Source organism: Pecten maximus, chromosome 6 (genome assembly GCF_902652985.1).
Source record: "Pecten maximus chromosome 6, xPecMax1.1, whole genome shotgun sequence".
NCBI lineage: Eukaryota > Metazoa > Mollusca > Bivalvia > Pectinida > Pectinidae > Pecten > Pecten maximus.
In genome coordinates, this window is record NC_047020.1 from 25,877,934 (window position 1) to 25,901,841 (window position 23,908).

General features: G+C 36.1%; 2 protein-coding genes across 2 annotated transcripts in view; one reads left to right on the forward strand and one right to left on the reverse strand.

Annotated features, from left to right (window-relative positions):
- LOC117329370 overlaps positions 1–15,669 on the reverse strand; it is a 36,275-nt gene extending 20,606 nt beyond the window's left edge. Inside the window, exons 1-9 of the mRNA XM_033887293.1 lie at positions 15,498–15,669; positions 10,164–10,376; positions 8,883–9,060; positions 8,604–8,713; positions 6,211–6,397; positions 5,326–5,537; positions 3,531–3,743; positions 2,249–2,426; positions 1,970–2,079 (exon numbers count right to left, since the gene is read on the reverse strand). Coding sequence (XP_033743184.1) covers positions 1,970–2,079; positions 2,249–2,426; positions 3,531–3,743; positions 5,326–5,537; positions 6,211–6,397; positions 8,604–8,713; positions 8,883–9,060; positions 10,164–10,376; positions 15,498–15,555 — 1,459 coding nt within the window. The 5' untranslated portion in view covers positions 15,556–15,669. The remainder of the gene's footprint in view (positions 1–1,969; positions 2,080–2,248; positions 2,427–3,530; positions 3,744–5,325; positions 5,538–6,210; positions 6,398–8,603; positions 8,714–8,882; positions 9,061–10,163; positions 10,377–15,497) is intronic.
- A 1,925-nt stretch (positions 15,670–17,594) lies between these two features.
- LOC117330118 lies at positions 17,595–18,590 on the forward strand. Its single transcript, XM_033888336.1, has one exon. The coding sequence runs from the start codon at positions 17,595–17,597 to the stop codon at positions 18,588–18,590; it is 996 nt and encodes a 331-aa protein (XP_033744227.1).
- Positions 18,591–23,908: the final 5,318 nt, after the last annotated feature.

Consider the following 23,908-nt stretch of genomic DNA (forward strand, 5'->3'; position numbering starts at 1 on the left):
ATATCTGAGTAAATTTGTAAAAGACTACTTCTGATTTTCTCTGAATGAACCTTCATGATTAGTTTATGTAAACCGGAAAAAAGAAAGAAAATAAATAAATAAATAGGAAAGCTAGAGACAAAGAACTAGAGGAAGAAGATAAACGGACTAAGGAAGCTAGAAAAGCAAAACAAAAGAAACTAGAGAAACCGAGCTAGGGAAACTTAAAAAACGAACTAAGGAAACTCATAAAAAGGCTAGGGAAACTAAAGAAACAAACCTAGGAAAACTAGTGAAATAAAACTTAAGAAACTAGAGAAATATGACTACAGAAACTAGAGAAACTTAAGGAACAGACCTAGAGAAACGGAGCTAGGGAATATAAAGACAAAAAAAATAAGAAAGTAAATAAACAGAAGTAATGAAACAAGTGAAAAACTAGAGAAACAAACCTAGGAAACTAGAGAAACAGGCCAAGGGAAACCAGAGAAAAAAAACTAGAGAAACAATACTAGAAAAGCGGAAAGGGGAAATATAACTAATTACACTAGAGACAAAGAATCAGAAAAACTAGAGACACAGACCCAGGGAAATCACAGAAAGGAAACTGGGCCAACCAGAGAAACAAAACAAAGGAAACTAGAGAAACAAAAAAGTAAACTAGAGAAATCAGGTGAAACAAAACTAAAGAAACAAGAGAAATAGAACTAAAAAAAAAAAAAAAAAAAACAGAAAAAAAACAATACTAAGGAAAACACTTAGTATAGAGAAACAAGAGATACAAAATAGGGAAACAGAATTAAGTACAATGGAGACAAAGAACAAGACAAAGTACAGAAACAAAACTAGGGAAACTAGAGACAAAGAACAAGACAAAATACAGAAACACTACTAGGGAAACTAGAGACAAAGAACAAGACAAAATACAGAAACATTACTAGGTAAACTAGAGTAAAAGAACAAAACAAAGTACAGAAACATTACTAGGTAAACTAGAGACAAAGAACAAGACAAAATACAGAAGCATTACTAGGTAAACTAGAGACACAGAACAAGACAAAATACAGAAACATTACTAGGGAAACTACAGACAAAGAACAAGGCAAAGTACAGAAACATAACTAGGGAAACTAGAGACAAAGAACAAGACAAAATACAGAAACATTACTAGGTAAACTAGAGACAAAGAACAAGACAAAATACAGAAACATTACTAGGGAAACCAGAGACAAAGAACAAGACAAAATACAGAAACATTACTAGGTAAACTAGAGACAAAGAACAAGACAAAATACAGAAACATTACTAGGTAAACTAGAGACAAAGAACAAGACAAAATACAGAAGCATTACTAGGTAAACTAGAGACACAGAACAAGACAAAATACAGAAACATTACTAGGGAAACTACAGACAAAGAACAAGGCAAAGTACAGAAACATAACTAGGGAAACTAGAGACAAAGAACAAGACAAAATACAGAAACATTACTAGGTAAACTAGAGACAAAGAACAAGACAAAATACAGAAACATTACTAGGGAAACCAGAGACAAAGAACAAGACAAAATACAGAAACATTACTAGGTAAACTAGAGACAAAGAACAAGACAAAATACAGAAATATAACTAAGGAAACTAGAGACAAAGAACAAGACAAAATACAGAAACATAACTATAGAAACTAGATAAACAGGAATTAGATATTGTATTGAATGATAAGGGATGATAGTAAATTACAAAGCTTATAAACATGGTTATGTTCAGCAGGCAATGGGCAGATTGAACGGAACGTATTTTTTATGGTTGTATTTTTTTGTATTTGTTTTGATGACAACAACGTAACAAAACAAGATCTTCTCTTTCAACCTTCGGTTGTTATTTTTTTCTTTGAGGAACAGCAATCATGTTTTTTCAGTAAATGCAGGATTTGTTTTAATCAGCAGACAGTTTTATATATATGGACACATCATTTCCGTCAAACATACGTACCATCAACTGAAATGCCATTGACATAATCAAACAAAGACAGCATATTCTTCTTGCTCGTCCCGTCGTAATTGGATTGCCAAACACCTGCTTTTGATCCCCAAAATAACGTTCTGGGAATAAAATCATATTTAAATAAGTCTTTTCGAGATCAACAAAAGATAACTCCAAACCAGAGCCTTGTTAATATACAGGGAGAATAGGTCCATGCCATTCAAAAATATTACGCGATTGAATGTTTGCCCATTAGCTAAAACTAAATTCGATATGTGTTTGTGTTACCTGGTCTTAGGGTCAACATCCATGGAGAAGACTTCCCCTTCACCGGTATGAATAATATCATTCTGGTCAAGGGTGGGGTCCTCTCTCATCACCACCCGGTAGATTTTACCTTTCCCAGGTGAGTACACGAATATGTTTCCCGCAACACTGTCAACAGCTATCGCTTGAACGTACAAGTCTGTAACATAATTCTAGTATTGCTGAGCTGATTTGAATCTTAAACGTTGACATTTCTTTGTCAAAAAACTCTTAACATACTCTAAAGATTGCTGGTTTAAAGAGGCTTTGCTTTAAGGTATTTTGGGGAATTTAGAATGAAATAACGAAAAGCAGACATCATCCAACAAAATCAGTAGATAAGGTTAATATATTATTCATAACATAAGTACATTTCTTGGTTTAAACTGATAACAAGCCATGGAAATTTCACCCATTGATATAAGCACGGGCTTACATTATCCAGGTAATTTGAGCATACATCCGCGGAGTATGATGTTGCTAATAATTGTCTGTCATTAAAATTTCTAATGCACCTGCTTGTATTTCGTATTTATGATTATGACGTACAGATAACCTGATCATAAAACTCGAATATCAACCTTACTCAAGTAAGCCTATTCTTGCAGATATAAAAAGCCAATTGTCAAATTACGCTTGTCTTCTCATAACCTGTTAATAGAAACAGGACGGCTTTGAAAAATTCATCACAATTTCAGATTTTGTCCTTTCTAAAATAATGACACAGAAGATGAATACCATTTCATTTTAAAATGTCCCTCCTTGAACGGTCACAGAACAAAATATATAAAGCCTCATTATCGGGTTAATCCCTCTGTCTATAAATTAATCAATTTACAATCAATGTTAAAGAATAAAGCAGTTTTACTACGTTCTACTCTGATGGCTTCTAATAACTAGTAGTTTTATCCATACTATTCATTTATCTTATTAAATCATAAACACACATAAATATATGCATGATATAATGTCATATGCCAGTGAAGTGCTCTACCCGAGCTGACTTGAATTATATTCTTTGTAATTTTTTGATGTTAATGAGCTGTATACTCTCAAGATTAATAAAGAATTGAACTGAATTGAATTGAACTTCATAATTGGTAAAGAATCTGTAAAGCATTGCATGTGATTTCTGTGCTCCTTTATATCAAATACCCTGAATATCGTGGATTTTTTTTTTTCGTCGGACACTTTCATACAATTATTCTATGTGAGCGAAATACATATTTGTATATCTAGACTGACAGTTACCAAACAGTCATACCTGTGGTAGCCTCGACCCGGATGTCAGTAGCGTCCAACTTCATGCTGTATAGGTGAATGCTGTATACAGATCCATAGTAAACCCTTCTTGACATAGGATCGAACGCCATGGCATGTATATCAGTCGAAACAGGTATCGTTGAGAAAGATTCGTTTTCAAGTTTATAAACAGTTTTCTCATCAGTTCCAGCGAGTAGGAAAAATCCATCAGTGTCTTGAAGAGAAATGAGAAACATTTTCAGTAGTTTGGTCCCCTATATGTAATAAAAATAAGCTATGTCTTAAACAACATGGTTTACAGACAACCAAACCGTTATTGACCATGTCGATTGGACTACCCTGTAGAGGACATTACAGACTCTTAAAAGTCAGTCGCCTACCTCGGTTAATCATAAGAGAGAGATCATAGCTCAGCTAAATAATAAACGTGATGATTTCAATTTTCAGATTGAACTGTACAGTAGAACATTTCAGTTTTGTACATTTAGCTGTGAGTTAAGAAGCACCCAACCCTGGTATGTTTACTGTCGTATCCACAAGTTCTGCTCTCATTTTAGGGAATACACGCTAGAGGCAGTCTTCAAGATGTCTCTCAATCCGAGTTTACGCTTTCCGTTAATGTATGATTATAATCTAACAAATTATGAATACATTTTGAACACGAAAACAGTTATGTTCATAATTATGTATAAGGAAATCTTATACGGAACTCGGAACTGGGACCAAAACTAATAAAGCTAATACATTGCAGTTCCGTTTATCTTAAACGGAACTCGGAACTGGGACAAAAACCAATAAAGCTAATTCATAGTATTTCAATTTTTTTTTCTTAAACGGAACTCGGAACTGGGACCAAAACCAATAGAGCTAATACATAGTATTTCAGTTTTTTCTTAAACGGAAGTCGGAACTGGGACCAAAACCAATAGAGCTAATACATAGTATTTCAGTTATCTTATACGGAACACGGAACTGGGACCAAAACCAATAAAGCTAATACATTGCAGTTCCGTTTATCTTAAACGGAAATCGGAACTGGGACCAAAACCAATAAAGCTAATTCATAATATTTCAGTTTTTTGTTAAACGGAACTCGGAACTTGGACCAAAACCAATAAAGCTAATACATAATCAGTTTATCTTATACGGAACTCGGAACTGGGACCAAAACTAATAAAGCTAATACATTGCAGTTCCGTTTATCTTAAACGGCACTCGGAACTGGGACCAAAACCAATAGAGCTAATACATAGTATTTCAGTTTTTTCTTAAACGGAAGTCGGAACTGGGACCAAAACCAATAGAGCTAATACATAGTATTTCAGTTATCTTATACGGAACACGGAACTGGGACCAAAACCAATAAAGCTAATACATTGCAGTTCCGTTTATCTTAAACGGAAATCGGAACTGGGACCAAAACCAGTAAAGCTAATTCATAATATTTCAGTTTTTTGTTAAACGGAACTCGGAACTTGGACCAAAACCAATAAAGCTAATACATAATCAGTTTTTCTTAAACGGAACTCGGAACTGGTTCCTACTTCCGTTTTTCCCCAACGGAACTTGGAACTGGTTCCGAGTTCCGTTTTAATTAAACGGAACTCGGAACTCGGAACCAACTTCAGGCTCCTGAAGTGGTTCGATAACAACCGTGAATGACATGACGGATGGACACAGTATTAGGTGTACTACGGATAAATCTCACTTGGTCAATGTTTGAAAAATAAATCTTTACAATGACAATTGACTTTGAATGACAATGATAACAAAATCGATTTTCTACAACACAGTACCTGTTGCTTCCATAGTACCAACCGGGCTTGATGTCATTATTGTCGGTGTCGATCCCGTTGTCGTCGTCGACGTCAATCTCGTCGTCGTTGTAGTTGTGTCTTTAGATTTCAGTATATATACAAGTGTCAAGGTATCTCCATAGTTAATTGATGATAATACAGGTCCGAGATGTTTGAATCCTGTTCCGTCTATGTGTACAGTAGCTATAGACCTGTATACAAAAGAGATATTAACGCTAACAGGATATCGAACCTGTAATTAAATATATATTCAGATTAACAAAGAAGTAGAAATTAGAAAACACACATACATTCACCACATGAATGCAGCTTGAAAATAGGAGAGGCCGTCCTTAAATTACCATTATGTTAATAGACGTTAAATAATACCAAACCAAACTCATAACCTGAAAACAGGAATTATCATAATTACGATAAATTCGAGCATGTTAAGCACACATGCCATTTTTTTCAGTTTCATTGGCATATGAAAAAAAATGTTTGCAAACTGTATGAATCCGCGTAGCAGATTCTTACAAAAGTTAAAAAAAATGTTCGTAACTCTATGAAACTTTAATATTATTGATATCAAAGCTTATTAATAATTTTTGAAATAGATTTAAAAAATCAAAACATTTTTTTATGTACATTTAAATGATCTTATAAGGGATTCTTTTTCATAAATCAATACGCAATGTCAATGGCCGTATTGGTACGTCACATACATCGCGCCATTTTCGGATTTTTTCATAGAGGTAAGAAAAAAAACCTCAACCAATCAGAGAGCCGCATTCTGCGTTCAAACAAGAGAAAAAATAATTATTTAACAATTATATCATGTTATAATTAAGTTAAACGATAGTCGCTTGTTTATATCACACTTACGTATTACACATAGTGGTCGGTCTGTAAACACACGCCGCAATACTGAAGTATAGACTAGTCCCCACTAAGACCAGACTTTCTGCCGTGCTGGAATCCCCAATGTCTCCAAAGATCTCAGTATATGTTTGATCATGGGATCGGTCGATCTTGAGGATCTTATTATTGATGATAACATAAACGTTCTGGTCTGAAAAAATTAAATCAAATGTGAGAAACAGTAATTTGGATTGACATCAGATAGCTTCTGCTCTGCCAATGCTGTTTTCTTCTCTATTCTTTTGTTTTGCTGTGTATGTCTGACTCATATCTATTTCAATATCTTCAGGAATCGTTTGACGTCATAGAATCAAAATTTCAAAAAGTCCATCAGGATTTATTTCAGAATTAAATAGCATTATGTTACTCATGGTATGGCATCAATTAGGATATCTGAGTAAATTTGTAAAAGACTACTTCTGATTTTCTCTGAATGAACCTTCATGATTAGTTTATGTAAACCGGAAAAAAGAAAGAAAATAAATAAATAAATAGGAAAGCTAGAGACAAAGAACTAGAGGAAGAAGATAAACGGACTAAGGAAGCTAGAAAAGCAAAACAAAAGAAACTAGAGAAACCGAGCTAGGGAAACTTAAAAAACGAACTAAGGAAACTCATAAAAAGGCTAGGGAAACTAAAGAAACAAACCTAGGAAAACTAGTGAAATAAAACTTAAGAAACTAGAGAAATATGACTACAGAAACTAGAGAAACTTAAGGAACAGACCTAGAGAAACGGAGCTAGGGAATATAAAGACAAAAAAATAAGAAAGTAAATAAACAGAAGTAATGAAACAAGTGAAAAACTAGAGAAACAAACCTAGGAAACTAGAGAAACAGGCCAAGGGAAACCAGAGAAAAAAAACTAGAGAAACAATACTAGAAAAGCGGAAAGGGGAAATATAACTAATTACACTAGAGACAAAGAATCAGAAAAACTAGAGACACAGACCCAGGGAAATCACAGAAAGGAAACTGGGCCAACCAGAGAAACAAAACAAAGGAAACTAGAGAAACAAAAAAGTAAACTAGAGAAATCAGGTGAAACAAAACTAAAGAAACAAGAGAAATAGAACTAAAAAAAAAAAAAAAAAAACAGAAAAAAAACAATACTAAGGAAAACACTTAGTATAGAGAAACAAGAGATACAAAATAGGGAAACAGAATTAAGTACAATGGAGACAAAGAACAAGACAAAGTACAGAAACAAAACTAGGGAAACTAGAGACAAAGAACAAGACAAAATACAGAAACACTACTAGGGAAACTAGAGACAAAGAACAAGACAAAATACAGAAACATTACTAGGTAAACTAGAGTAAAAGAACAAAACAAAGTACAGAAACATTACTAGGTAAACTAGAGACAAAGAACAAGACAAAATACAGAAGCATTACTAGGTAAACTAGAGACACAGAACAAGACAAAATACAGAAACATTACTAGGGAAACTACAGACAAAGAACAAGGCAAAGTACAGAAACATAACTAGGGAAACTAGAGACAAAGAACAAGACAAAATACAGAAACATTACTAGGTAAACTAGAGACAAAGAACAGGAACAAAATACAGAAACATTACTAGGGAAACCAGAGACAAAGAACAAGACAAAATACAGAAACATTACTAGGTAAACTAGAGACAAAGAACAAGACAAAATACAGAAACATTACTAGGTAAACTAGAGACAAAGAACAAGACAAAATACAGAAGCATTACTAGGTAAACTAGAGACACAGAACAAGACAAAATACAGAAACATTACTAGGGAAACTACAGACAAAGAACAAGGCAAAGTACAGAAACATAACTAGGGAAACTACAGACAAAGAACAAGACAAAATACAGAAACATTACTAGGTAAACTAGAGACAAAGAACAAGACAAAATACAGAAACATTACTAGGGAAACCAGAGACAAAGAACAAGACAAAATACAGAAACATTACTAGGTAAACTAGAGACAAAGAACAAGACAAAATACAGAAATATAACTAAGGAAACTAGAGACAAAGAACAAGACAAAATACAGAAACATAACTATAGAAACTAGATAAACAGGAATTAGATATTGTATTGAATGATAAGGGATGATAGTAAATTACAAAGCTTATAAACATGGTTATGTTCAGCAGGCAATGGGCAGATTGAACGGAACGTATTTTTTATGGTTGTATTTTTTTGTATTTGTTTTGATGACAACAACGTAACAAAACAAGATCTTCTCTTTCAACCTTCGGTTGTTATTTTTTTCTTTGAGGAACAGCAATCATGTTTTTTCAGTAAATGCAGGATTTGTTTTAATCAGCAGACAGTTTTATATATATGGACACATCATTTCCGTCAAACATACGTACCATCAACTGAAATGCCATTGACATAATCAAACAAAGACAGCATATTCTTCTTGCTCGTCCCGTCGTAATTGGATTGCCAAACACCTGCTTTTGATCCCCAAAATAACGTTCTGGGAATAAAATCATATTTAAATAAGTCTTTTCGAGATCAACAAAAGATAACTCCAAACCAGAGCCTTGTTAATATACAGGGAGAATACGTCCATGCCATTCAAAAATATTACGCGATTGAATGTTTGCCCATTAGCTAAAACTAAATTCGATATGTGTTTGTGTTACCTGGTCTTAGGGTCAACATCCATGGAGAAGACTTCCCCTTCACCGGTATGAATAATATCATTCTGGTCAAGGGTGGGGTCCTCTCTCATCACCACCCGGTAGATTTTACCTTTCCCAGGTGAGTACACGAATATGTTTCCCGCAACACTGTCAACAGCTATCGCTTGAACGTACAAGTCTGTAACATAATTCTAGTATTGCTGAGCTGATTTGAATCTTAAACGTTGACATTTCTTTGTCAAAAAACTCTTAACATACTCTAAAGATTGCTGGTTTAAAGAGGCTTTGCTTTAAGGTATTTTGGGGAATTTAGAATGAAATAACGAAAAGCAGACATCATCCAACAAAATCAGTAGATAAGGTTAATATATTATTCATAACATAAGTACATTTCTTGGTTTAAACTGATAACAAGCCATGGAAATTTCACCCATTGATATAAGCACGGGCTTACATTATCCAGGTAATTTGAGCATACATCCGCGGAGTATGATGTTGCTAATAATTGTCTGTCATTAAAATTTCTAATGCACCTGCTTGTATTTCGTATTTATGATTATGACGTACAGATAACCTGATCATAAAACTCGAATATCAACCTTACTCAAGTAAGCCTATTCTTGCAGATATAAAAAGCCAATTGTCAAATTACGCTTGTCTTCTCATAACCTGTTAATAGAAACAGGACGGCTTTGAAAAATTCATCACAATTTCAGATTTTGTCCTTTCTAAAATAATGACACAGAAGATGAATACCATTCATTTTAAAATGTCCCTCCTTGAACGGTCACAGAACAAAATATATAAAGCCTCATTATCGGGTTAATCCCTCTGTCTATAAATTAATCAATTTACAATCAATGTTAAAGAATAAAGCAGTTTTACTACGTTCTACTCTGATGGCTTCTAATAACTAGTAGTTTTATCCATACTATTCATTTATCTTATTAAATCATAAACACACATAAATATATGCATGATATAATGTCATATGCCAGTGAAGTGCTCTACCCGAGCTGACTTGAATTATATTCTTTGTAATTTTTTGATGTTAATGAGCTGTATACTCTCAAGATTAATAAAGAATTGAACTGAATTGAATTGAACTTCATAATTGGTAAAGAATCTGTAAAGCATTGCATGTGATTTCTGTGCTCCTTTATATCAAATACCCTGAATATCGTGGATTTTTTTTTTTCGTCGGACACTTTCATACAATTATTCTATGTGAGCGAAATACATATTTGTATATCTAGACTGACAGTTACCAAACAGTCATACCTGTGGTAGCCTCGACCCGGATGTCAGTAGCGTCCAACTTCATGCTGTATAGGTGAATGCTGTATACAGATCCATAGTAAACCCTTCTTGACATAGGATCGAACGCCATGGCATGTATATCAGTCGAAACAGGTATCGTTGAGAAAGATTCGTTTTCAAGTTTATAAACAGTTTTCTCATCAGTTCCAGCGAGTAGGAAAAATCCATCAGTGTCTTGAAGAGAAATGAGAAACATTTTCAGTAGTTTGGTCCCCTATATGTAATAAAAATAAGCTATGTCTTAAACAACATGGTTTACAGACAACCAAACCGTTATTGACCATGTCGATTGGACTACCCTGTAGAGGACATTACAGACTCTTAAAAGTCAGTCGCCTACCTCGGTTAATCATAAGAGAGAGATCATAGCTCAGCTAAATAATAAACGTGATGATTTCAATTTTCAGATTGAACTGTACAGTAGAACATTTCAGTTTTGTACATTTAGCTGTGAGTTAAGAAGCACCCAACCCTGGTATGTTTACTGTCGTATCCACAAGTTCTGCTCTCATTTTAGGGAATACACGCTAGAGGCAGTCTTCAAGATGTCTCTCAATCCGAGTTTACGCTTTCCGTTAATGTATGATTATAATCTAACAAATTATGAATACATTTTGAACACGAAAACAGTTATGTTCATAATTATGTATAAGGAAATCTCGGGTATAATATCATTTTATGTATTGATTTTGTGTCAATGAATAATTTTCATAACACTCAAATCTGGCGATAACTACAGTCAGTTTGTCAGTACTTTCATTGATATGCCTTCTAGATCTATAGAGTAGGTGTTTAACATCGTCGCCTCCTCGTTAGACGTGTAAACAATACATTTTACATTACTATATTCGACCCTATGTCACCATTCACTCGCTTCGCAACTCAGCTGATCGAACAATTTCGTATTCAATGACTTGGCTTATTATCACGATATCCGACAAACGGAAAAAGTAACAATACAAAGTTTCGAGATATACAGCTTGATAAAAAAAACATAGGCAGTTTGTATGGTCGACTCTGTGATCACATTTAGAAATGTTTTTGTGTGATATGAAGGGATACATGTTTGTTGCATGTTTAAATACCTTTCACCACCCCTGTTCTCTTTCCGAGACTTATATCCTAGATTTGTATGGCGGATGTTGTCGATGAAATGGAAGTCGCTTATTCTTCCAGTTCACTTGATTTTATTTTGCTTTTTCAAGATCTATATTTCTGTTCTGATTTCGACCTCACTTTTATTAGTTTAAAATCGAAATTAAGGTTTCGCTTTAATGTCGGTATTCTCTATTGTTTTCGTTTTTTTTTTTTTTTTTTTTATAATAGTTTCGTGAAACACATTAAATGTGACTATAACTTTGCTGAGTTTTGTAACATTATTATTTCCGACATACTTTTGAATCCATCAATAAACCACATCGATTCTACCCGATAAAATTGAAGTCAACGGCAACGCAGATTCTTCTACTACACCAACAGTTTATGTTTCGTTCTCTAGTTAAAATGTGACCAAAAGTGTCGGCCTACTATAAATACGTGACTCGAAGGATAGGCTTACCATAAAATGTGACCAGAATGGTCGGCCTACCATTAATTTTGAGCCAAAGATTCGGCCTACCATAAAATGTGACCAGAATGGTCGGTCTACCATTGATTTTGACCCAAAGGGTCGGCAAACTATAAAATGATTTCATTAGGGTCTGCCTGTCATTAATTTTGACCCAAAGAGTCGGCATACCATTAAATGTGACCAAAAAGGATTGCCTACCACTAATTAAGCTATATGTACAGCGTTGCTTCTAACGCACATTGTCAGCTTCACCGATCCGAATTTTATCGATGTTTTGTTGCATGCATATTGCTTTATGTTTAGTTGTATGTTTGTTTACAATGATCATTTAGTACGAGAATATTTTGCTAATATGTTTGCGTTATTTGGGAGTATGCGGCTTTAAACTTTCAGCTAATTTTTTTTTAAAGTATAAAGAATCAACTTTTGGATTTTTTTAAAGGAAGTGAACTACTAGTATTATATTTTTTTTATAAATAGTTAACGTGGTGGTCTTGATTTGAATCCTTGCAGAATTGAATTTTAATGAAGTAAACACTTGAAATGGATACCCCGACTCCATGTTATGGCGAGGTTATTGTAATAGGGCTGCGTAACGCTAAGCGTAATTAGATCCTATTCAAAACTTGTGCCTACTACCTGTTGAATACAAACTACAAAACAGCTTTTACTTCCTGGTACCGGGGACCTATGTACACTGGTACCGGGGACGTATGTACACTGGTACCGGTGACATATGTACACTGGTACCGGGGACGTATGTACACTGGTACCGGGAACGTACGTACACTGGCAGCGGGACGTATGTACACTGGTACCGGGGACGTATGTACACTGATATCGGGGACGTTTATACTGGTACAGGGGACTTTTACACTGGTACCGAGACTTATATCCTAGATTTGTATGGCGGATGTTGTCGATGAAATGGAAGTCGCTTATTCTTCCAGTTCACTTGATTTTATTTTGCTTTTTCAAGATCTATATTTCTGTTCTGATTTCGACCTCACTTTTATTAGTTTAAAATCGAAATTAAGGTTTCGCTTTAATGTCGGTATTCTCTATTGTTTTCGTTTTTTTTTTTTTTTTTTTATAATAGTTTCGTGAAACACATTAAATGTGACTATAACTTTGCTGAGTTTTGTAACATTATTATTCCCGACATACTTTTGAATCCATCAATAAACCACATCGATTCTACCCGATAAAATTGAAGTCAACGGCAACGCAGATTCTTCTACTACACCAACAGTTTATGTTTCGTTCTCTAGTTAAAATGTGACCAAAAGTGTCGGCCTACTATAAATACGTGACTCGAAGGATAGGCTTACCATGAAATGTGACCAGAATGGTCGGCCTACCATTAATTTTGAGCCAAAGATTCGGCCTACCATAAAATGTGACCAGAATGGTCGGTCTACCATTGATTTTGACCCAAAGGGTCGGCAAACTATAAAATGATTTCATTAGGGTCTGCCTGTCATTAATTTTGACCCAAAGAGTCGGCATACCATTAAATGTGACCAGAATGGTCGGCCTACCACTAATTAAGCTATATGTACAGCGTGGCTTCTAACGCACATTGTCAGCTTCACCGATCCGAATTTTATCGATGTTTTGTTGCATGCATATTGCTTTATGTTTAGTTGTATGTTTGTTTACAATGATCATTTAGTACGAGAATATTTTGCTAATATGTTTGCGTTATTTGGGAGTATGCGGCTTTAAACTTTCAGCTAATTTTTTTTTAAAGTATAAAGAATCAACTTTTGGATTTTTTTAAAGGAAGTGAACTACTAGTATTATATTTTTTTTATAAATAGTTAACGTGGTGGTCTTGATTTGAATCCTTGCAGAATTGAATTTTAATGAAGTAAACACTTGAAATGGATACCCCGACTCCATGTTATGGCGAGGTTATTGTAATAGGGCTGCGTAACGCTAAGCGTAATTAGATCCTATTCAAAACTTGTGCCTACTACCTGTTGAATACAAACTACAAAACAGCTTTTACTTCCTGGTACCGGGGACCTATGTACACTGGTACCGGGGACGTATGTACACTGGTACCGGTGACATATGTACACTGGTACCGGGGACGTATGTACACTGGTACCGGGAACGTACGTACACTGGCAGCGGGACGTATGTACACTGGTACCGGGGACGTATGTACACTGATATCGGGGACGTTTATACTGGTACAGGGGACTTTTACACTGGTACCGGGGACGTATGTACACTGGTATCGGGGACGTATGTACACTGGTACCGGGGACGTATGTACACTGGTATCGGAGACTATGTACACTGGTACCGGGGACGTATGTACACTGGTACCGGGGACGTATGTACACTGATATCGGGGACGTTTATACTGGTACAGGGGACTTTTACACTGGTACCGGGGACGTATGTACACTGGTATCGGGGACGTATGTACACTGGTACCGGGGACGTATGTACACTGGTACCGGGACGTATGTACACTGGTACCGGGGACGTATGTACACTGGTACCGGTGACGTATGTACACTGGTACCGGGGACGTATGTACATTGGTACCGGGGACGTATGTACACTGGTACCGGGGACGTACGTACACTGGTACCGGGGACGTTTATACTGGTACAGGGGACTTTTACACTGGTACCGGGGACGTATGTACACTGTTATCGGGGACGTATGTACACTGGTATCGGGGACTATGTACACTGGTACCGGGGACGTATGTACACTGGTACCGGGACGTATGTACACTGGTACCGAGGACGTACGTACACTGGTACCGGGGACGTATGTACACTGGTACCGGGGACGTACGTACACTGGTACCGGGGACGTTTACACTGGTACCGGGGACGTATGTAAACTGGTACCGGGGACGTATGTATACTGGTACCGGGGACGTGCGTACACTGGTAGCGAGAGGTATGTACACTGGTACCGGGGACGTATGTACACTGGTACCGGTGACGTATGTACACTGGTACCGGGGACGTATGTACACTGGTACTGGGGAAGTATGTACACTGGTACCGGGGACGTATGTACACTGGTAGCGGGACGTATGTACACTGGTACCGGGGACGTACGTACACTGGTACCGGGGACGTACGTACACTGGTACCGGGGACGTACGTACACTGGTACCGGGGACGTTTACACTGGTACCGGGGACGTTTACACTGGTACCGGTGACGTATGTACACTGGTACCGGGGACGTTTACACTGGTACCCGGGACATATGTACACTGGTAGCGGGACGTATGTACACTTGTACCGGGGACGTACGTACACTGGTACCGGTGACGTATGTACACTGGTACCGGGGACGTATGTACACTGGTACCGGGGACGTTTACACTGGTACCGGGGACGTTTACACTGGTAACGGGGACGTATGTACACTGGTACCGGGCACGTATGTACACTGATATCGAGGACGTATGTACCCTGGTACCGGGGACGTATGTACATTGGTATTTGTGACCTTCGGACACTGATACCTTGGACATATGTGGTATATGTATGATACCGATAAAAAAAAGGAATCAGTTATTATAATGTTTGAAAATCTACAAGAAATGACAAGAAAATGACAAGAAAATGTATATGACAAAGAGCTGACTAGATATATATATATATATAGCTTGGAGGGTATAATACATCAACCGCGAAAAATGGCCGCTTTAGAATTGCCATGATATAAGTTTATACTTACCCTGACCAAATGTCACTCCCACCGCTACACAGACACATATCAGGAACATTGCGGTCATCTTTTGGACCAGTGTGGGCAGTTCATGTAGGAATCACCACCCTAGTCACCCTGTCCGCTAACAGACAGATAGACTTTACCCTGGTGTGTGTTCACACCGGTACGACCGTAGACATTGTGCGTCTTAACTAAAGTGTAAAAAATAAGGTAACTATATATGTAGGTATACGGTGTAAACATCAACAAGCAACGTCACCTGTATAAATCTTTAAAATGATACCTTCCAACAGCTTTTTTAAAATTCAATCACATGCGTCTGCTTCTGGTTAGTATTTATAGAAAAAATATATTAACCCCTAATCTTATATCAATATTTTTGTATTAATACTAACCAGAAGCAGGGGCCTGTGATTCAATGACCATGCAGTGTTACCCGGAAGAAATAAATATGTCACATATACTCGTTTGAATAATTTGGGAACATTCCAAAAGTAATAAAGGACGAATTTACGCGATAAATACATAAATGCTATGTTATAATGCTTAAATATGAATAATCATAATATACTGATTTACACTACTGTGGGATGTCACTTGGATTTTTCGATTCTGTTTTATTTCACATTGTTCCAAATCCCCTTACTTCTTGTTAATCTTCCAAACATAAATTCTAGGTCACCGCAATTCTACACTTCAGGAAAACGCCCCAGTCTCTGTAATTAACTTTCTTTATCAGTAACTTTCCGAGTCTCTCAGTGATTCACCACAATATCAGTTACAAAATCAGTAAAAAAAATGGATAATTATCAGTTATGACATTGAAATAATCATGTTGTTCATACATATTATTTGTTGTCGCGGCTAGAGATCGAGGTAAGTAACTGATGTGGAAGATTCTGATCTCTCCTTTCTTGTCAAAATCTGTCATAACGAGATAACGTCAATGTTCATTAAGTTTGGATTGGGGTATAGCAATGTGGAAATTGAATGTTTTAACAGATGATACGTTGTTCTGGGGTGAATACTAAGGATTGATCAACATCTCTTTTGAATTTTTCAAAATCCTCCGGAAAATTCAATGAAGATTCCACAATTTGCGCGAGATATGCCTGTATATTGAGCTACAAACGTTTCATATAGTTGCGTTGATTCTGCAAAACAAGGATAAATTACGTGTACAATGAAATTATAACTTAGATATGTAAAAATTTAAACATTATTTAACAACAATTGCAAAAATAAGTCAAACTAACTTATATAAATCACTTTTGTTGGCCTGGATGGAAACTCGCGAGGGGCCGACCTTACTGTGGGAGGAAATCGGGGTACCCTAATTCCTATTGCATGATATCATTACACGTCCTATTTATCGGAGTGATCTCTCCCTGAATGATCGTCGTGATTTGTCCCTGTATAATCGTCGTGATTTCTCCCTGTATAATCGTCGTGATTTCTTCCTGTATAATCGTCGTGATTTCTCTCTGTATAATCGGAGTGATTTCTCCCTGTATGATCGCAGTGATTTCTCCCTGTATAATCGTCGTGATTTCTCCCTGAATGATCGTCGTGATTTCTTCCTGTATAATCGTCGTGATTTCTCCCTGTATAATCGTCGTGATTTCTCCCTGAATGATCGTCGTGATTTCTCCCTGTATAATCGTCGTGATTTCTCCCTGAATGATCGTCGTGATTTCTTCCTGTATGATCGCAGTGCTTTCTCTCTGTGTGATCAGTGATTTCTCCCTGTGTGATTGGAGTGATTTCTCCCTGTATGATCGCAATGATTTCTCCATGTGTAACAGAGTGATCTCTCCCCGTGTGATCAGAGTGATATCTCCCTGTGTGATGGGAGTGATTCCTCCCTGTATGATCGGAGTGATATCTCCCTGTATGATCGGAGTGATTTCTCCCCGTGTGATCGGAGTGATTCTTCCATGTATGATCAGAGTGATATCTCCCTGTGTATTGGAGTGATTCCTCCCTATATGATCGGAGTGATTCCTCCATGTATGATCAGAGTGATATCTCCCTGTATGATCAGAGTGATATCTCCCTGTGTATTGGAGTGATTGCTCCCTATATGATCGGAGTGATTCCTCCATGTATGATCAGAGTGATATCTCCCTGTATGATCGGAGTGATATCTCCCCGTGTGATCGGAGTGATATCTCCCCGTGTGATGGGAGTGATCTCTCCCTGTATGATCAGAGTGATATCTCCCTGTGTATTGGAGTGATTCCTCCCTATATGATCGGAGTGATTCCTCCCTATATGATCAGAGTGATTCCTCCCTATATGATCAGAGTGATTCCTCCCTATATGATCGGAGCGATTCCTCCCTATATGATCGGAGTGATTCCTCCCTGTATGATCAGAGTGATATCTCCCTATATGATCGGAGTGATTCCTCCCTGTATGATCGGAGTGATTCCTCCCTATATGATCGGAGTGATTTCTCTCTGTATGATCGGAGTGATTCCTCCCTGTATGATCGGAGTGATTCCTCCCTGTATGATCGGAGCGATTCCTCCCTATATGATCGGAGTGATCTCTCCCTATATGATCGGAGTGATTCCTCCCTGTGTGATCGGAGTGATTCCTCCCTGTATGATCGGAGTGATTCCTCCCTGTATGATCGGAGTGATTCCTCCCTGTGTGATCTCTCCCTGTGTGATCGGAGTGATTGCTCACTGTATGATCGGAGTGATTCCTCCCTGTATGATCAGAGTGATTCCTCCCTGTATGATCGGAGTGATTCCTCCCTGTGTGATCTCTCCCTGTGTGATCGGAGTGATTCCTCCCTATATGATCGGAGTGATTTCTCTCTGTATGATCGGAGCGATTCCTCCCTATATGATCGGAGTGATCTCTCCCTATATGATCAGAGTGATTCCTCCCTGTATGATCGGAGTGATTCCTCCCTGTATGATCGGAGCGATTCCTCCCTATATGATCGGAGTGATCTCTCCCTATATGATCGGAGTGATTCCTCACTGTATGATCGGAGTGATTCCTCCCTGTATGATCAGAGTGATTCCTACCTGTGTGATCTCTCCCTGTATGATCAGAGTGATATCTCCCTGTGTATTAGAGTGATATCTCCCCGTGTGATGGGAGTGATCTCTCCCTGTATGATCAGAGTGATATCTCCCTGTGTATTGGAGTGATTCCTCCCTATATGATCAGAGTGATTCCTCCCTGTGTGATCAGAGTGATATCTCCCTGTATGATCAGAGTGATATCTCCCTGTATGATCGGAGTGATTCCTCCCTGTATGATCGGAGTGATTCCTCCCTATATGATCAGAGTGATTCCTCCCTGTATGATCAGAGTGATATCTCCCTGTATGATCGGAGTGATTCCTCCCTGTATGATCAGAGTGATATCTCCCTGTATGATCGGAGTGATTCCTCCCTGTATGATCGGAGTGATTCCTCCCTATATGATCAGAGTGATTCCTCCCTGTGTGATCTCTCCATGTATGATCGGAGTGATCTCTCCCTGTATGATCGGATTGATCTCTCCCTGTGTGATCGGAGTGATTGCTCACTGTATGATCAGAGTGATATATCCCTGTGTATTGGAGTGATTTCTCCCTATATGATCGGAGTGATTCCTCCCTATATGATCGGAGCGATTCCTCCCTGTATGATCGGAGTGATTTCTTCTATATCGTCTGGTAAAGATGCATTGGAGAACCTCTAATGCCTGCTATTTAAGTTACTCATATATATAGCAACACAAGCGGCATTCATTTTTTCCTTCCCTCTCACTACTGTTTCGTTTCTGCTCTTGATTTTCTTTGTTGGTATGGGCCGCGGTGGCCGAGTGGTTAAGGTGTCCAGACACTTTAACACTAGTCCTCCACCTCTGGGTTGCGAGTTCGAAACCTACGTGGGGCAGTTGCCAGGTACTGACCGTAGGCCGGTGGTTTTCCTCCGGGTACTCCGACTTTCCTCCACCTCCAAAACCTGGCACGTCCTTAAATGACCCTGGCTGTAATAGGACGTTAAACAAAAACAAACCAAACCAAATCTTTGTTGGTATAAGCCTAGACACCCTTGTGTCCCCCAAGACATCCCGTCACATATGACGAGGACTATTGCAAGTATGTTAAATACCAATAAACCAAAGAACTTCGACTAATCAATTCCTGTACTACAAAAACCTCTTGAACAATTGGTGCACAAATCCTAACAATCGCTAACTCAAAGTTGAACACCGAATGTATACATCTTTGTGAAATATGTTGGTTTGTTATGTTTGTGTTGATGACAATCATAGCCAACTGATTTAAGATATAAAAGTGATAAAAATCAGTCTGGTGTTGGTTTTCTTTTTGTTTTTGTTTGAAAGGATACATTTCGTTAGACAATAGAAAATTCAAATTTGAAATTGTTTTACATTGGTTTTAATCAGTTTTTAAATTGTATTACAAATAATGCGAAAAAAACAATCCCAAAACATATTTTTCTCTTCTTTTCTTTATTTGAAATGTGAGTAATTTTACAGAATGACCTGTATAATTCTCGTATATAAAAGAATCTGTTCTTTTTACACGATACATTGCCATATACAGTATATCAACAGTACATTGATATAAATGAACACATTTGGTCAGGTAGAGCTTCTCTATCCTAGTACATCCACTGTGAACCAAATAAGCACCAAAGAAAAATAGAATATTATAGGTAAACAAGATACAAAGTCATCAACCAATCATAATAAAGGGAGTCATGTGTCCTATGGAATGTGTAGTCTGTATAAATTACATCAATTAAGGGGAGATAAGTACAGTCTGTATATCAATTAAGGGGGAGATAATCAAAGTATCCATTTGCAGTATTTCAAAACAAAACAGTTCATTAGTACAAACAAGATGTAATTCTCTGTTAAATTTCTTTTGGATAGAAATGCACAAACTCACAAAAAAATAATAAAAGCTGAGATTTTGCACATTATTTACAATACCAGTCATTGGTTTTATTTGAATTTTACAGACTGATACCAGACACATTTGAATAATTTGTTTATTTTTGTATAATTATAAATCATCACTTATGTTTCAAGTCAATAACAATTACATTATAATAGCTCTATTTAAACATTCAATTTAGTAATTTGATAAAATTGTCAAAACAATCCCGTAATATTCCATATCAACAAATTATGAATGAATTGTAGAATTTGATAAAATATTAATTACAATATTTAGAACTTTATTATGGAAAAACATTTTTACCTATTTTTATATAATAAATATGTAAGGTACACAATATATTTTTGTCAAATGATAAATTTATATTTCTATATAAATACTAATTAATGTATTAAGTATTGTTACCTGAAAGATAATATATATTGATACATTGCTACAAATTAATAATTCGTACATTTTTTCAGGAATACTGAATTGCCTACATTATTTTTTTTATCATAATAGTGCTGAAAGTCCCCAAAATGCAGCTGTAGTGATATAATTTGTTGATCGAACACACTATGAACACTATATGCCTATATGAAGAAGCTACCGATACAATAAAGTCCGACGAGCATTGGTCAGTCTGAGGACATATCATTACATAAATAGCTATACAAAATACACTGTCCTGTATACTATATATAACACATTTAGACCACTATCACAAGCTACTGTTGGCTGTGTCATGCTATGGGAACAGTTTCTTTACAAATACTTTTAATACATTTGATATTTTGGATAAACTGGAAAACCTTTCAATCTAGCAAATCCGGTATTTAGGTATTGAAGATTAAAGATGAATATTTTACCAACTAAAATTGAAGATACTTCTACAGAATAAATATTGTATTTAAAAAAAAATGCTTAATAAATACTTGCATATATATTTATTATACAGAAACAAGCCTATGTCTGGTAATAAGCTGAAGCTAAATCATGTCTATTGCAGTTTATAGATCAAATTTGTTAACAAATGTTATTTCATAGTCCTGCAAAAAGCCCCTACTAAAAATGGGTCAAGGCTTATGTGTAGGCCCCCTGGCCTTATTACAGTATATAGTATGAGGTAATCATATATATCTTTAAATTAATACTGTCTCCTTATTCAGGACAAAGATACCTCATTATGCAGGTCAAAGATGTCTCCTTATTCAGACTACAGATGTTTCGCTGTATTATAAACTCCTCCTTTGCTTCAATGTGAGAAAACATTAGGGCTATTATTACGATTCATCCATATTGAAACCTTACACAGTATAATGATGTATAATGAGAATATGTGTACAGTATAGAGAAAAACAAACATTAATCATAAAAGATAAAAGATGTCCACAGTGTTTGCTGTAGCACTAGGCGAGAAGCTACAGCCTGACCATACAACAACATTGGGTTAGACTAACAGACAACAAGAATATATACATAGTACATAAGTCCTTGTATCTCATACATATGCATAGGTGAAATAAATAATGGGTCCTTCTTTGTGCACCTGAAGTTAAATATGATTAATTATCCATGCAAGCAAGCTACATAATTCTGTAGAGCAGCAATCATTATAAACACAATAACACGTAGCCATCCTGTTTTCCTGCTCTGGTGACTCTCTGACTCCCTATAGCTAATTTCTCTAGTCAGTCACACATCTATATTTTCATTAAATGTCTCCATTGAATATAAGAGTTTGAACAAAAATGTATTTACCTAAAAGTTTCTGATGTAGCAATGCATAAAAAGGTCACCGACTTAAAGTCTATACATAACACATGAACATTGTGGTTACAATGTATTTAAGTCTTGTATCAAGAACTCTATTTTTTTCCAGCGTAACAGTACAAATAAAAATAAATAAAAAATATGATCTGACATTAGCAATGTAACAACCTATAAAGCTAGGCACACTTCCTCCTTAAGGATTCATCGAGTGAAGATTTCGCATGTTTCTACTATGCTATAAAAATACTGCGTGGCAGAGATGTTCATAGCATAATGTATTTCAAATCACAAAATAATAATCTCTTCAAAGTCAATTAAGAGTTATTTCTCTCTAATTCTTTTTTTTGCTTAGATTTTTGCTTTTTTCATTTGTCCTGCACTGGTAAAATTACTGTAAAAAACTGTTATCATTAAATCAGTAAACTAACCTGTCCACCCCTAAACTCCATAATATCAGTAAACTAACCTGTCCACCCCTAAACTCCATAATATCACAGTCCAGAGTGACTTTAGACATCAACGAGATGTATGAGGTAGGAAAGGATAGTTATAAATGGAATGTTAATATTGGACCAAACCAAAAAAATCAGAGAGAGAGAGTGGATTCATAATTTTCTTTTTCTACAGTTCAGTATTTTTTAGCACTGATAATCATTGTTAGTAGTAATGAAACAGATTTGAAACAAAATCTAGAAGTCAGTGTCTTGTCCTCTTGCTGAATTAAAATAATTTGTGACAATGTGGGCTCTATAAATCCTGCATGCATATTTTTTTTAAGTTCACTTGGTGGGATACTATCACTCACTGTGGAGCATTAATAAAATCTTTGTGAATATTTCAAGTATATAATCTAAAAATATTTGTCACAATTTCACATGTCAAATAATTGTTTATCCAAAAGCCTTCAAATCTGTACAGAATAACTACAAATTTTGTGCTGCTAATTAGTGCTGCAGTATGTAATAATTATAGTTGAATTGTGCATTAAGTATTTAATATTTTTGCTGGGACTATAATATTAATAAACATACTTTATTTGTATCAATTACCAGTAACGACTGATACTTAATTTTGTTGATTAAGAATCTCAATATTTTTAAAATAATCAAAATATTTTAACGATGATATACTCTAAGCTTGAAATATGTTTTGAAGACTATACAACTTTAATACTATATCAGATGAGTGTTGAGAATGAGTATTACAAAACATTGTCCAGTAATGGTAGTGGGCCAGAGCAGTGGAGACACACAAGTGTCGAGGGTTGGTGGATGTAGCTAGCTCCAATTATATAAAACAAATATTTTCTACTTCATTTAATATTGATGAAAACAGCCAACAACTACATGTACTTTGATTTAGCCGTATGAAAACAACTTGAAAAATCTTTAAAAACATGATGTTTCATTTGTGACAAATTCTTGAACAAACATTTAACAATGAACTGGAAAGTTATGCATTTCTAGCTTTGTTATGTGAATCAATGAACAATTTCTATACTGCTGTACATACTGAAAGTGTCCTACCTTTCAACGAAATTTGTGAATTTTGTAAACTTAAGAGGTATAAAACAAATATAAATAATTGATCATGATATGTTGCAATGGAATCAATGTGATAGCAGCTTGTGATGCTTCTACAGATGTTTCTCTAATGCCTTTATAATCACTATAATAAACAATATAAATATAATCAACACATTCTTGGCCATCAAAGCCAG

Coding starts and splice junctions, on each gene's coding strand:
- LOC117330118 (XM_033888336.1), top strand. CDS start 17,595: ATGTATGATCAGAGTGATATCTCCCTGTATGATCGGAGTGATATCTCC.